A 14,284-nucleotide genomic window follows, 5' to 3' on the forward strand; every position below is an offset into this window, starting at 1 on the left:
GGTCTGATGAGTCATCTATTTTCTACTTATGGATACCCAGGGTCTGTTTCACACTGCTCTCTGTGGTGATGAATCTGTGATGGTACAGTATGTGCAGCCTCCTCATGGGAGTCAAAAGATGTCATGATTGCGCTACATTGCAGCATTAAGGTAAAGATTTAAAAGCCACTTTACAGAACCAGAAGCACCTACTTCTATGCCACACTGTGCTTTATCCAAGAACACAACAATTAAAATATGACTTCTTTTTGAGCGTCATTTTATGCTTGATATTACACCAACAAAACAATTCTTGTATTGTTAGATCATTTTATCTACATCCTGTACACATCCTTGAGCTTATTGCTTCACACAAAAGGTCAAGAGTTACTTCATCTGATAACATGATATGTGATCAAATGGGAATGTAATGTTGCAATCCAGTGAGTGGTGTATTTATTCTGTGACAGAAGGCAGCTGTGAGGAAATGTCGGCAGAGGCCTGGTACAGATTTTTCTCCTTTGTGCCAAAACATCCCCTCCCTCTGGTGGTAATACACAGTAGTGTCTGTGTTGGTAGACTTATAACAGTAAATCTGACTGATTTTCTTTTGTTGTCAGTTGTTTTCTTGTTTTCTTCTTAAATCACAAACTCAAAATTAACTAATGATTTGGCAAGACCCAATTTTCATAAACATAAACAATCTTTCCTTGCAAAATGCTGAATTCCAGTACTCTTGTTATTGTGCGATACAACCTACACAGCAACATTGACTTAATTTCAGATATAAGACATTACTGAAAAATAGCAAACATTTTTAGTACCATCCAATTGTAGTGTATAAGACATTACTGAAAAATAGCAAACATTTTTAGTACCATCCAATTGTAGTATATAAGATTGTCCCTCCCTATACAGTATATGGTGACACATGGTTTGTTTACTTAAGTTTACAACTAATTTCGAGATCTACAGTACCTGAAATTTCGTCCTCCAGGGTTCGAATGGTGGCTGTTTATCCAATTGAAGATTGTTATGTGCAATCCTGTTGGGATTAAGCAATGGATTCAGAGACTGGCCAGGGCTGATTGGTGCAGACACACAAGGGTCTAATCTTCTTTGAACTTGAGGCCTGATTCTCCTAAAAATGAGGGCCAACATGTGACGAAGCTAAATAAAACTTGCATTCGCTAAATAATGATTTGCTGCTCTACAAATAATAAAAAGTTGAATCCCTTTACCCAATAATAAATTCCTGCAATTACTCCTCGTGATCCAATTTCTGTTTCGTGAGGTTAGTGTCGGTGCTCTATTGGATAAAACAGCAGTCAATCAAATCACGCTGGGCGTCAATGACTTGGAATGCATTCTGATTGGCTACTTTTACCCATCGCCCGTTTGAGGTGAGACACACAACATGGAGGACAAAAATGATAATTACATGTATTAGTGAGATATTGTTTGATGACATGAAGAAATCTGTATTTTTATCGATTTAAGAGACCAGGTAGGTTGAACAATCCCGACATTTTTAAGTTCTTTGTGGGGGTTTCTGTGGTGAAAGAAAATATTGAAAGACTTTTTAAATTAATTTGTATGTTTGCAGATTAAATTGTGTGATTAAGGTCGAAGTGGCCACTGAAGAGTGAAGGTAGGCAGTATATTAAATAAAAATGAAATTAGATAGCAACTATACAAGAGCTGTTAAACATAACGGGGAAACGCAATTCACAAACACTTCTCACAACTGGTGTTGTACTTGAACTAACATTGCAGCAGCACTTTGTCAAGGAAAGTGACAGTGGTGAGATTAGTAGCAGCATGTCAGGAAGGTATATAAATATATATACACACACGTAAGAGTAATATGATACGGTCAGATACAACAGTGTAACCTAGATAATTATTTTGTATGATTATGTCACAGCCGTATAACTTTAAACACACCCACGTAGTCTTAGTTTAGATTTAGATAACTTTATCAATTATAGCTTTGAGAAACTGAAAAAAAGCAAGAAAAGTGGCACCAATGTAATGCCAGAAAAATCCCCCATAAGAATGCAAAATAATGTGAAGTGATCCATTTACAGTATAGTTGTCAAGCATAAGTAGCAATCAAACAGAGAAAGCTAACATTAATATTATATTTGTGTATGTGTTTTCTATGACTATCCCTAATACACCATTTTTTAAATTTTTAAATGACACGCATTTAAATAGATAAATAAAGAAACAATGTAAACACCTCTGAATTAATGAACAGTGGGACCTCTGTCAGTCAGAGTACCATGCTTGTTAGAGAGGCCAACACCATGCAGTGCCAGGCAGAGGTGACATTTGATAGTGAGGTTGAAGGTTGCCTTGCCCCATAGCTAAAATGGAGGGAAAGGACAGGGAGGGGTTGGAGAGCTCTAGCAGAGATTAAATTTCAACGGGACAGCATTCCCAAAAAATTTCAAGACAGACAACGTGAGGCAGAGAGGGACGGGACACGATCGTGGACGTTCCCTGGGCAAACTACTGGAAGCACAGTTTGCGTACGACATGTTCAGAGGGGTTTAGCTGTGCTGTCGTTGGACTGAAGGTAGACCAGACAAGCCAAACAAGGACTTTGTGTATGAGACACACGGACATGATGACAGAAAGAAAGATGGACAACCTGATGAGCCACAGGAGAGAACAATGTGAATTTTCATCCTGCCATTAGTCTCTGTCAGCAGCTGTTTTACACATAGTGAGTAAATGTTTTCCTTTTCTAACTGGGTGCTAGCATTTTCTTGTCGTTCACCTTTTACTTAAACATTTCAAAGAGCTTTAAGCAACTTTTTTGGGCGAATATGTGTGTTTACAGTACAGTATCTCCCTTTCAGCCATTTGCTTAATGCCTATCAACTGAAAACCAAATCCACTGATGGAACTATCACTCTGCTTTCAGACACGGTTTGCTTTTAAGTCCTTCAAATTCTCAGGAAAGTGGTTTGTTGCGTTCCCTGGCTTGGCATGGACAGCAGTGACCCACATGAAGACGAAAGAGGAGGCGGAAGGAAAGACAGCGATGGAGAGAACGATAAACGGCTGAAGAACCAGCTCAACAGTGAGGAGAAAGGAGAGAAGGAGACCAAAGAGAATGAAACAGAGAAGAAGAAAGAGAGCCGGCGTTCTGGGTCTCTGTGGAGGAATGGATGGGCGCTGAGTGAAAGACTGGCCATTAATGTCTCAGGGATGCGTTATGAAACTCAGCTTCGTACCTTAGCCCAATTCCCTGACTCCTTGCTTGGTGACCCAAGGCGGAGGTCTCGGTACTTTGACCCGCTTCGAAACGAGCTCTTCCTGGACCGCAATCGGGCCTGCTTCGACGCCATTCTGTATTTTTACCAGTCAGGCGGGAGGCTTCGGAGGCCTGCCAACATACCCCTGGACATCTTCATGGATGAGCTGCTCTTCTACGAGCTGGGAGAGGAGATCATGAACCGCTTCAAGGAGGACGAAGGTTTTCCGAAAGAGGAGGAGAGCGCGCTGCCGTCCAACCAAATCCAGAAAAGACTGTGGATGCTGTTTGAGCATCCTGAGTCCTCATCGGGCGCACGCATCATAGCCATCATCAGTGTTATGGTCATTGTGGTGTCCATCCTCATCTTCTGCCTGGAGACGCTTCCCGAATTCAGGAATGAGAAAGAGTCACGAGAGGTAGGAAATACGATTAAAGCAACTTCCAGCGAAAGATAGTTGATTGTTGAGTCTTATCCCCAGTTCATCAAATATTGATGCTTTGGGTTGGCGTCCGACCCAAGCTGCCATCATAAGGTCTCACTATTTGACAACCTGGGATAAGACTAAACAGTCAACTATCTTTCTCCAGGAAGTTACATCTTGTTACCTTAGAGTACACAGAGAGAACAGAATAAAGGGGTGTCAAGGATTAGACGTTTTTGCAACTAATGATTATGTTCAATGGATTGGGATGGAATTTGACAAATTGATTAGTTTTTTAATCTACAAAATGTCAGAAATGGTAAAAAAAAATGTTGATCAGTGTTTCCTAAATGACATTCTTAAATGTCTTGTTTCGTCCACAACCCAAAGATATTCAGTTCACTCTCATAGAGAAGGAAAGAAACCAGAAAATATTCATACTTAAGAAGCTGGAATCAGAAAAATGTGACTTTTTTTTGTAGGAAACTACTCAAGCCGATTATCAAAATAGTTGGTGAATAATTAAATAGCTGACAGATTGATTACGTGTTGCAGGTTCGGAAGCTCTGGATCAAATCAAGTAAAACATTCAATTTGTGTAAGATAGGTCAAAGGTTAAAGGTTGACATGAGAGTGTCCATTGTCTGTAATCATTTTACAGAGGCTTACTCTTGAAAAGTAATCCTACCACTCTTACTTTTTATGTTCAGTATCACGCCAATCAAAGCACCTGGGCACAAGGTCTTGAATGGGATGTGTGTGCCTGCCTGGCTCAAACAAGAAACATGATATCACAGGAAGCAGGTGTTTGGGTAAACACACACTTGGTGACTACTACAGTGTGCTGAGAGGAAAATTACTGACATAGGGAGAACTATTTGCCAATATACCTGGAAGCAAACCAGAGAAAAGGAGAGAGACCCCGGGAAGCTCATGGTGCGATTATTTTAGTCGGGCTATTAAATTTGATACACTAGGAGTCAGGAAGTCCTAAAGGGTACAGGGAGTAACGGGAGTAAAGCTTGAAGTACAAATAAATGGAGAGAAAGGAAAGACAGGGGACGGAGATGGTTAGGTGTGTTAAAAAAAGGTCACACAAGTGACCGAACACATCGGCAAAGGTGAGCCAAAGCCTTCCGGTGGCTTAGAACCGGAGACTAAAAGGTCTCGCAGGATGACAAGCGTACGTTGGGTCATGTTAACACATTCCTCCAGGACTGCTGCGCTAGGCCAAGCTGCCTTTGCGCGATGGAGCTGCCAGGAAACTACTGTAACTTACTCCAGTCCAAGTCAGAGCAAAACTGCAGTGTCCACGGGTGCAGAGGGAGATGGGATAGCGACAAAGGTGGAGACGGATGAGAAGCGGCGCAGCAAGACGCTCTCATGTTTCTCTTCGGAGATCTCACGGGGTTATATTTAGTCTTAGGAGAGCCCTTGGAGCGGATCAACACATAGATGTCCACCTTTAGTAATAAACACTGTCGCTGACCTGCTACTGAAAGTCATAAGAAATACTCTCGGTTTATTTAAACTACCCTGAAACTTTATATGTTACACACGGCCCATTACAGCATACTAAAGTGATCTGTTAATATCCGTATCATCCGTTTTCACACTTTTAACTTGATGTTAAGTGTAAGATGCTTTAAAGAGCCACTATCAGATGCTTGAATGTAATGCTAACTGACACGGAAAATGGAAAGACAGGTGGACTGAAAAAAGAGCTAGGTGCAGCAATGATTGAAATGTAATGCCGCAGATGTCGAACGCTTTTATGATGTTGTCAAAAGTGAGAGTCAGTGAGCCGGTGGACTACATACTTAAGTTCACTGTAGTTTATTAGAGTAGCATGAGAACAGTTTATCAGTGGCAGTTGTAAAATGACATTACAGAATATACAGTAATAGCCCTCCACATACAGGAATAGTTTAATTGCTTTCTTGCCGAGTGTTAGATGAGAAGATAGATACCACTCTCATGGTCAATGTGTAGCTGAAGCCACTAGCTTGTTAGCTTAGCTCAGCATTAAAGACTGAAGAAATTTTGTTTTTTGGGTCTTTTACCTTACAGCTTTGATTTTGGTACAGATTAAACAATGACTAACGAGGCATTAGTTTGTGATCTTTAGGGCCCTTTCACCAAATTTTCAGTTTGATACAAATCTAAATTACAGGTGTAAAACATCCCCCAGACCCAGTCCGGACCAAACAACTGAACACGTGTCCAATGAAAAGAGATGGTTGCCATTTGATCAAACTTTTTGATTTGATTGGTTTGTTTCTACCATTAAAACATTTTTCTGCCAGGCTATGGTCAGAACTGGAAAAAGTGAAAAACAACAGCCGTGGTAGCATATGGGGAGAGGAGGATGTTTAATTGACAGAAGATCAGTTGAAAAAAACTTCAGATGCTTTTACATTATTTTCTGAGGATTAAAGAGAGAAAGGAAATGAATTGACAACAAGGGTACCTGTCAACAGACTTCACAGCTATTACACTCTTCAAAATGATTAGTTTTTGAAAGAGTCAAGCTAAATGTCTTCCCCAGATTCCAGTCTCTGTGCTAAGTTAAGCTAACTGCTTCTGTCTTAATTTTAAAAAGTACAGTTGTTATTGTGTTTTTTCACTCCCCAGATAGCGAAATTGTTGTGGTCCAGATCTGGCCCACACCAGACACGTTCTTCCGGCCCACATACCACTATGATGCCACTTCGACGGTCCACTCCTGTTTGCTAGATCTGAGCCACAAGCAGGCCATGTCAGCCAAGAGCAAACCGAATAAACCAGAACTGATCCAAGTCTGGTCAGATCCAGCCCACCAGAATAGTAATGACCTGTGACCCAAATGTGGGCGAGTTTAGGAGTGGACTGCCCAAGTGCCATCATTCCACGCGGTATGTCGGATGGATGAAAGTGTCTGGGACAATTTCGCCATCTGTGTAAGGTGATACTTGCTTGCTACACTTTATAAGTATGTTTTATATCTTTCATGTCTGTCTTGTCTCCTTTCCTTCAGGAATATTTCTACAAGTACCACGCCCTCGCAAAAAATATATCTCAGAACATGCCTCCTCCTCCCAGTGTTTTCACTGACCCCTTCTTCCTGGTGGAGACCGTATGTATATGCTGGTTCTCCTTTGAGCTCTTCATGCGCTTCACTTGCGCACCCAGCAAGACATCCTTCTTCAAGGATGTCATGAACATCATCGATTTCAGTGCCATCCTGCCCTATTTTGTCACTCTGGGAACAGAGCTGGCCAAAGACAATGATGCCTCTCCAGCCACATCGCTGGCCATCATCAGAGTCATCAGGTTAGTGAGGGTGTTCAGGATCTTCAAGTTGTCTCGTCACTCTAAGGGCCTCCAGATCCTTGGTCAGACACTCAGGGCCAGTATGCGTGAGCTAGGCCTGCTTATTTTCTTCCTATTTATTGGCGTCATCCTCTTCTCCAGCGCCATCTACTTTGCTGAGGCTGACCACACCAACACGGCCTTCATCAGTATACCACATGCCTTCTGGTGGGCAGTTGTCACCATGACCACAGTGGGCTATGGTGACATGTACCCCGAGACAGTGTGGGGTAAAATGGTGGGCTCAATGTGCGCTATTGCTGGTGTGCTTACCATCTCGTTGCCAGTGCCCGTTATAGTGTCCAACTTTAGCTACTTCTACCATCGGGAGACTGAATGTGAGGATCAAACCGAGTATACTCATGTCAAGACGGATCTGTGGGACGACAAGGAGCCAGAAGGAGAGGAAATAGAAGAAGGGGATGGGGATCCAGAGGGGGATTATTATGCCATTGAAGGCATCTGCAACCCTTTGAATGGGACTCTACTGGGTGGACTGTGTACAGGGCAGAGCCCAGAGTTCAGAGGAGGAAATATGTATCTGAGGGAACCACTGGTTACCGCAGTGTAGGGAGGGTACGTGTTGTTTTGTAACATTTGACAAAGACAAAACAAGGAGAATGAAGAAGTGATAGAATGAAGCCCAATGAATATGGCTTCATAGGTCAGGTAATGAAGAAAGAAACTCGCCAAGAGGAACTGGGAATTCATGAAGTAAAACTACAAATATAGCACTAATATGGCTACTAAATACTTTCTGTTGCCTTTCCTTGTTCATTTACAGGTATGTATTGCAGCACTAGCCAGTCAAATGTCACTGAAGAGCAACTTTTGTACAATAAAGCTTTGAAAAACAAGAAAAAGCCAGTGAGTTTTATATTCTCAGGGTCATGATATAAATATATTATGAGCTGTTATTTATTAATGCTTTCAGCTTTTGTTCGAGATGAAAATGACTTTCTGAATGTTTGTTCTGTGCCTTGAAACTATGATGTCTTAGTACTGTCACTTTGTGGCTTAAAGGACCAGTGTGTGGGATTAAGTTGCATCTGGCAGTGTGGTTGCATTCACTGTACGTGAAATGTGAAAGGCCCACATTAGGGTCGGTGTTAGGTAGAAACATGGATCATTCTGAGATAACGAAAGCACTACAGTTCAGAGGCCCAATCCCAATACAGCCCTTGCCCCTACCTCACAACTGGTGACTATGAGGGTTTTTAAGGGTTTGTCCCATATCTTCAGGGAGATTTCAACCACTACCCTTTGTAAATCTGTTCTGAGGGGCAAGGAGGCACTTAAAAACGAGGGGTATGGGTAGAAATTGGAAATTTGATGGAGCTTACATGTAGTTTCAGTCGATTATAAACTAATGAAAACATAATTATGAGTGTTGTATATCATATCTGCCTGAAGAGCCCTCTTAATTCTACACACTGGACCTTTGATGTTTGAAGTAGAAGCAGATAGATTTTTTGCAATGTAGCTGTCATGTCTGATCAAAACTCAACCATATACCAGCAGTCACTGCAGACGGAGTGAGATCGCTCACAAACCCACCCCACATTCTCAACATTCTCCTGTAAGTAATGTACAAAGTTCACATTTGTGTAGTTAGTAGGCTGATGTGACCTGAAGCTCCTGACATGACCTTTATCATGCTGTAATACAACACTGTCGCATTTCTTGATGACACGGTGTTACCCATTTGTGTTAAAGTGAAACATTGTGATTGCAATGGCAAAAGTTCTGTATTTACCTGCTTAATTATGCACTTAGTGTTTTTAATAAAGATTATATTTTATTAATTTTCTTAAAAGGAGCAGTGTTATTTATGGTGGCCTGTGGTATTGAGCTGTTATTTAGTAAAAAGATTTAAACTCACACTGCCTGTTAAATATAGCAGTGTTATTTTAGGATCTGAAAAGATAATATATCATCTAATATACCTGATACTTCACTGCTTGGCTACTGTGTCTCTAAGAACAACATTAAGCCATGGAAGCTTGCCACATCGGATCTTTGTTTTCACTTTTGTATGGCTGTGACCGACCTTTTCCACAGCTACTAAGCTGTTATAAGCAGTTGCTTCCAACACTATTGCTCTCTATTTAACTGGAACACATAAGACTTTCCACAGCATCACAGTGATGACCTACAGAAGGCACATGTACCAGTGTAACATTGCAAGTGTAAACTGCCTCAATAATGTGTTTTAGTTTGTGTAGATGCTGTCAGAAAAAGACAAATAAACCTAAAATATTAACCACAATTACTAGATTCTGTAACGCAGAATCAACATTACAACATGGCGGCCAAACTGCCTGTTTTCTTGTATGAGGTTGTCCAACCGCAATTGGCAGTGATGGAATGTAACTAAGTACTTTTACTCAGGTATTGTACTCAAGTACAAATTTGAGGTACCCTCACTTAATTTGAGTATTTCCATTTTCTGCTACTTTATACTTCTGCTCCTCTACATTTTGGAGGCAACTAGTGTACTCTGTCTTTCAGTAAAGAAAAAAATCTCTTTATTGTTTTATTAATCATAGCCCTGCAACTAACTGCATATGGCTAGACTAACTCTATGGACTCTAAGGACTGTTCAGAACTGAAGAATTCAAAGAATGCAAGATACTTTGTCGGAAAATGTCACTGGTTAAAATACATACACAGTAAAGTGTCGATTGTATTTACTGTGTAACGGCCGAGAAGCTTTTTTTCCCCCATCCCTAAGACACAACACTCAGACGATCACCAGAACCCACAAACAAACTGGTTGAGGGAACTTGGCCTGCTTTTCGTCATTGCTCCACTAGAGAGCGCTCGTGCTCTCACAATGATCAGCCCGCTCCCTCTCTCCCCCACCACGAGAGCTGTGCTGTTAGTCAGAATACATTCCTAACATTCTGTGTATTTTTCCTTCCTGTAATTGTTTCATGAAATGTCTGTATCATTGCATGACAATGAGAAAAGACAAACAAAAGTGAAATTTATATCAAGTTTATTTTCATTCTCTCCAGTCTGATAAACACGACCGAGTTGAATAAACAGAACCATGCTGGACTCAGAAAACTCCAAGGGATGTTGCAACATGGGTCATTTCTTACTCAGAAACTAAGATGCTCTTAAATTACTAACAATAAAATCTCAGAAGCTGTATTCAAAAAATATTACATTTTTAAATAACCATTGGAAACACACAATAAATAAATAAGTTACAGTCATATTTCCCTCACAGAAACATGTTGAGAAGCAAAATAACAACTCATCTCATCATAAAATCAAGTCTGCAGGTTCTACCTGGCCAATAATAAACACATTTTTAAAAGCTCCACATAGTTAAATATCTGTTAAATTAATATTTGTTACTTGTTCACTGAGAACTGAGGACTGACCACATTATTAAGACCCATTCCAAGAGGATCATCAGAGTCCACGTCGAAATATCTCTGATTGTTTGGTTGTTCAGTTACACTCTCCCTTGCCAAGGTATTCCTGAGCGGTAGGAATCGAGTGAAGGGGACTGTGTGTCGGTCCGGGGACTGTTTTGATGCCAGAGACACAGGAGATCCGTGGTGCGAGGAGAGGAAACGGGTGTATCCATCTGCCAGGAGTAGCTCTCTGAAGGTGCAGTCAGCATCGGTGTAGTGACTCTAAAAGGGACAAGAGATACACAGTAAACTGTCAGTCAAGGACAGGAGGGAGGACAGACGTTTCACATTAAAGTTTTCTTTGCTTGCTGTACCTGCCCCCTCAGATGGCCTTCGCTGTTCATGCAGAGAAACAGAGACGATGACTGTCCTTTGATGGCAACATGGCCGGATTTCACTGATTTCAGCTCCAGCACACCTGGAAACACAGAAACATAAACAGTTGTGTCGCATTTTCTTGGCCTCAATGTATCCTGTGTATTGTGTGGATGTTTAAAGGAAAATGTTCTATCTGCAAAATACTCACTGTTGAGGGTCTGAGCATCACTTCCTGACACTCTCCCATCCGGGGTCATCTGCAGATACATCCCTCGTCTGTGATTATCTGCAACAAGAAGAACGAAAGCAGAAAGAAGTCAGTGCATTGAAGAATATAAGCAGTTTTAGAGGAGCATTATCTCATATTGTACCAATTGTGTAACTAAATGATGAAAACTAAGAGTATCATAAATACCTGTGTAGAGGTGCACCTCTCTGACTTGACTATTAAAGGATAAAAGTGGGTTGGAGTCAGTGAGATAGAACGACAGAGAGAAAGGAAGTGAGATGATTAAGAGAAGAGAAGACAGGTAGGAGAGGGAGGTGTGTGGAAACAAAAACATCTGGAATAACAGATTAAAGGAGCCTCGAAATAAATAAAAAAATAAATTAATAATATAATAATATAATAAATAGGCTCCGTACAAGTGAGTTCTTTTCAATCAAATTCTGAACGGGAGCAAGTTTTGTGCCCTTTTAAAGGAGTTTGGAGAAGGAGGTCCTTCTTCATGAGAGTACGGTATGAGTCACACATTTGTACGTAATTAAACCGTGATTTAATGCTGAGAGGCAGACCTGTGTTCAAACACTATGTATGGACTTCTTCCGTCTCATTTACTGTAAGAGATTCCCAACCCACGAGGTCAGGTGGGAAAAATTCCTCAGAACTATTTGACCTCTCTTAGCGAGTGATTTAACATTAATCAAAGGACTTCTGAATAATACTGTGTATATGTATTGTGCAATTTATGAAAATTGTTTTTCTTGCTCAATTACACGTTAGCAAGAAGCAAAACGAAATACACGTTTTTGTTTAAAGGGACACTATGTAGTTTTGGAGAAGAAATTCAAACTTAGAAATATAATATTTACAATATTAATGTCACAAAGCAAATTCAGAAATAGTTATATTTTCCATAATTGAATAAAAAAAGGCAGAAAAAAAATCATTCAACGAGGATTTGTCTCTTGTGATTAAAATGTCTTCCCCAAAACTACATAGTGCACCTTTAATATAAATAATCGTGTGAATGTACTCATCAAAAATGCCAATATGAATTCTAACATTTCACTATCAATTACCTTTTTAGTTTTATTTTAAATATTGCAGTTCAACAAGACACTCAAATGTCATTTGTGAAGCGCTTCATCACGTGTGGAACAACAATCTTACAGTAACTCAGGACGACTTTCCATTCAGGCTTCCACTTCAAAGATATACACATTTCACAACTGCAAAACAGAAGATGTAACACGAACATATCTGTCTGCGTCATCTGCTAAATAAATGATCACGGATGTGTTTCACAGTGTTTATCTTACTTTGATACGTGTGTGCGTTTGTGAAACGGTGGGTGAAACTGATTTACAGGCAGGAGACAAGTGTTTACGTGACCGCAGCTGTGCAGTCACCAGAGGAGCTGCACGCCATGCTTGTGAAGTTAAGAAACACGGAGCATCACCAAAAAACGTTACTTCCTCTTCAAAGTGCATTACCACTGTTTCATTTCATTGGGACGCTATGTCAGGGGCCAGTTCATCCAGATTGATACGGCTTCTCACTTAATCACTTGTAAATCAAAACTGAATGCGTCATTAAGCTGTGTTTAAGTTTGCTATTCTTAAAGAAATGATTCTTGAGGCTGTCAGGAGGAGCCTTTAACCAATTTGAGCAAACACCAGTATTGTGAGACCATTATTAAATATGGAACATCTGAGGCAGCTTGATTTAACAAACAAACAAAAAACATTTCAATGCTCGTAGCTTATTTGATAAAGAAACGTGCCCACACATGCTTCCTGTTGTTGAAAGTGAAACATAAACATCAATATAAACAGAATGGTGGTTGTAAACACTGACAACTACTCCGGGAAAAGAGATGACTTGTTGTTCTGTGTCACACAATGTAGATGTGTTGGTTCATCTTGGAAAACACAGGAAAGCAATGCTTAGAAAACAAGAAGGACATGCACTCCTGATGTAACAAATGTCTTTATTGTAGCGGCTAAATCCTTGTAAAATGGCAAGACATTAATAAAAGGAAACATGTTTTGACCTCTAGGTCTCCATCAGAGCTTCAAACAACAAACAACAAGCGTGTGCCAGTACCTGTATTATTTACAGCCAAGGCCGACACATGACCCAGATAATAACAGAAAATGTGAAAAAAATATATAATACTACTGCAAAAAGCTTTTAAAAAATAGTGGAGCCTATTACACATTTTCTTATATTTGAGAAAGTCTAAAAATATTCCTTCCCTTTCATTATGTAATTATTAATTAAGTGTCTGCTTCATGTTCCTGCCTCAGTATAACCGAAGCGACACTGAACAATTCTGTTTAAATTCAGCTTATGAAACAAATTAATTCCACGTAATGAAAGAATGATAAAAAAAGGTTGTGGTTTAAAAGATGGACCTCAGCCAGGAGATGGAGCCAGAGTCACTGATTTAGTGGTTTTGTGACTGTGAGGGGATTTGATTTTTTTCATCCATCCTTTAAACCTTCCTTTGTGCACTCACATGTAGTATCTGTTAGCATATATTATATAGCTCACCAGGTAACAGGTGTGTATCCAGTGGTTTTACTTATTTCCCCTGAATGAAAAAGTGTAGGTCTTCCTTTATCCTTTACTTTTTCCTCCCCCAATCTCCCACAACTGTCCCACATCCCCTCACACCACATTGTTTTTGCATTTTTCTTTGACAGTTGTGTATCAGAAGTAGTGCACAATGACCGCATGCGTCTACTGTACATTTTATTTGATTTACCATCTGTTATACTCTGCTGACGCTGACTCTGTCTGTGTGTTTATATAGTATATAGGCATACACAGATGGAAAAATGTGTGTGTTCCTGATGTTAGAGAAAAGGAGAGAAAGAGAAAATGCCATTTTGCACTTAAAGCAAACAGCAGTTAACTCCATACATTATGGACTGGCATAAGAAAGGCAATTGAAATTGATTTATGTTGCAAAATAACAGAATATAATTCAAAACAATAAATATTCAATAAATCTTCCAGTCATTTATTTCAGCAACATATTGCTGCCACACCAGATAAAGAAAAACGAATAATAAGGTGAAACGTTTTTTATTTAACAAGATATTTTCACATTCTTTCATCACATAAACTAACATAACATGGAGCTTTTCTTGTTATAAATATGCTATTTATGTATATCTATGAGTATTTATAATATATTTTAAAAATATTTCCATCAAAACATTTTCACATGAAACTATTTGGTTAAGATGTGAAACATTTTATACACCGTTTCACATTATAA

General features: G+C 39.8%; 2 protein-coding genes across 2 annotated transcripts; one reads left to right on the forward strand and one right to left on the reverse strand.

Moving 5' to 3' along the window:
• The first annotated feature begins 2,467 nt into the window (after window positions 1-2,467).
• On the forward strand, window positions 2,468-9,941 carry LOC311249982 (potassium voltage-gated channel subfamily A member 7-like). Its single transcript, XM_084341449.1, has 3 exons — window positions 2,468-2,713; window positions 2,915-3,666; window positions 6,689-9,941. Exons 2-3 carry the CDS (start codon window positions 2,980-2,982, stop codon window positions 7,592-7,594), a joined length of 1,593 nt encoding a protein of 530 aa, XP_084197575.1. The 5' UTR covers window positions 2,468-2,713; window positions 2,915-2,979; the 3' UTR covers window positions 7,595-9,941.
• A 447-nt stretch (window positions 9,942-10,388) lies between these two features.
• On the reverse strand, window positions 10,389-11,335 carry fgf21 (fibroblast growth factor 21; the record flags this gene model as incomplete). The annotated part of the gene is made up of 4 exons (XM_084341464.1): window positions 10,389-10,676; window positions 10,769-10,872; window positions 10,981-11,058; window positions 11,188-11,335. 4 exons carry the CDS (start codon window positions 11,333-11,335, stop codon window positions 10,389-10,391), a joined length of 618 nt encoding a protein of 205 aa, XP_084197590.1.
• Window positions 11,336-14,284: the final 2,949 nt, after the last annotated feature.

This window comes from Pagrus pagrus (genome assembly GCF_965226575.1).
Source record: "Pagrus pagrus genome assembly, chromosome: 21".
NCBI classification, from domain to species: Eukaryota; Metazoa; Chordata; class Actinopteri; order Spariformes; family Sparidae; genus Pagrus; species Pagrus pagrus.

Excerpts from the sequence above, each read along its gene's own strand:
- LOC311249982 (XM_084341449.1), top strand. The coding sequence starts at position 2,980 with ATGGACAGCAGTGACCCACATGAAGACGAAAGAGGAGGCGGAAGGAAA. Across the intron at positions 3,667-6,688 it reads ATGAGAAAGAGTCACGAGAG|GAATATTTCTACAAGTACCA; the intron begins GTAGGAAATACG and ends CCTTTCCTTCAG.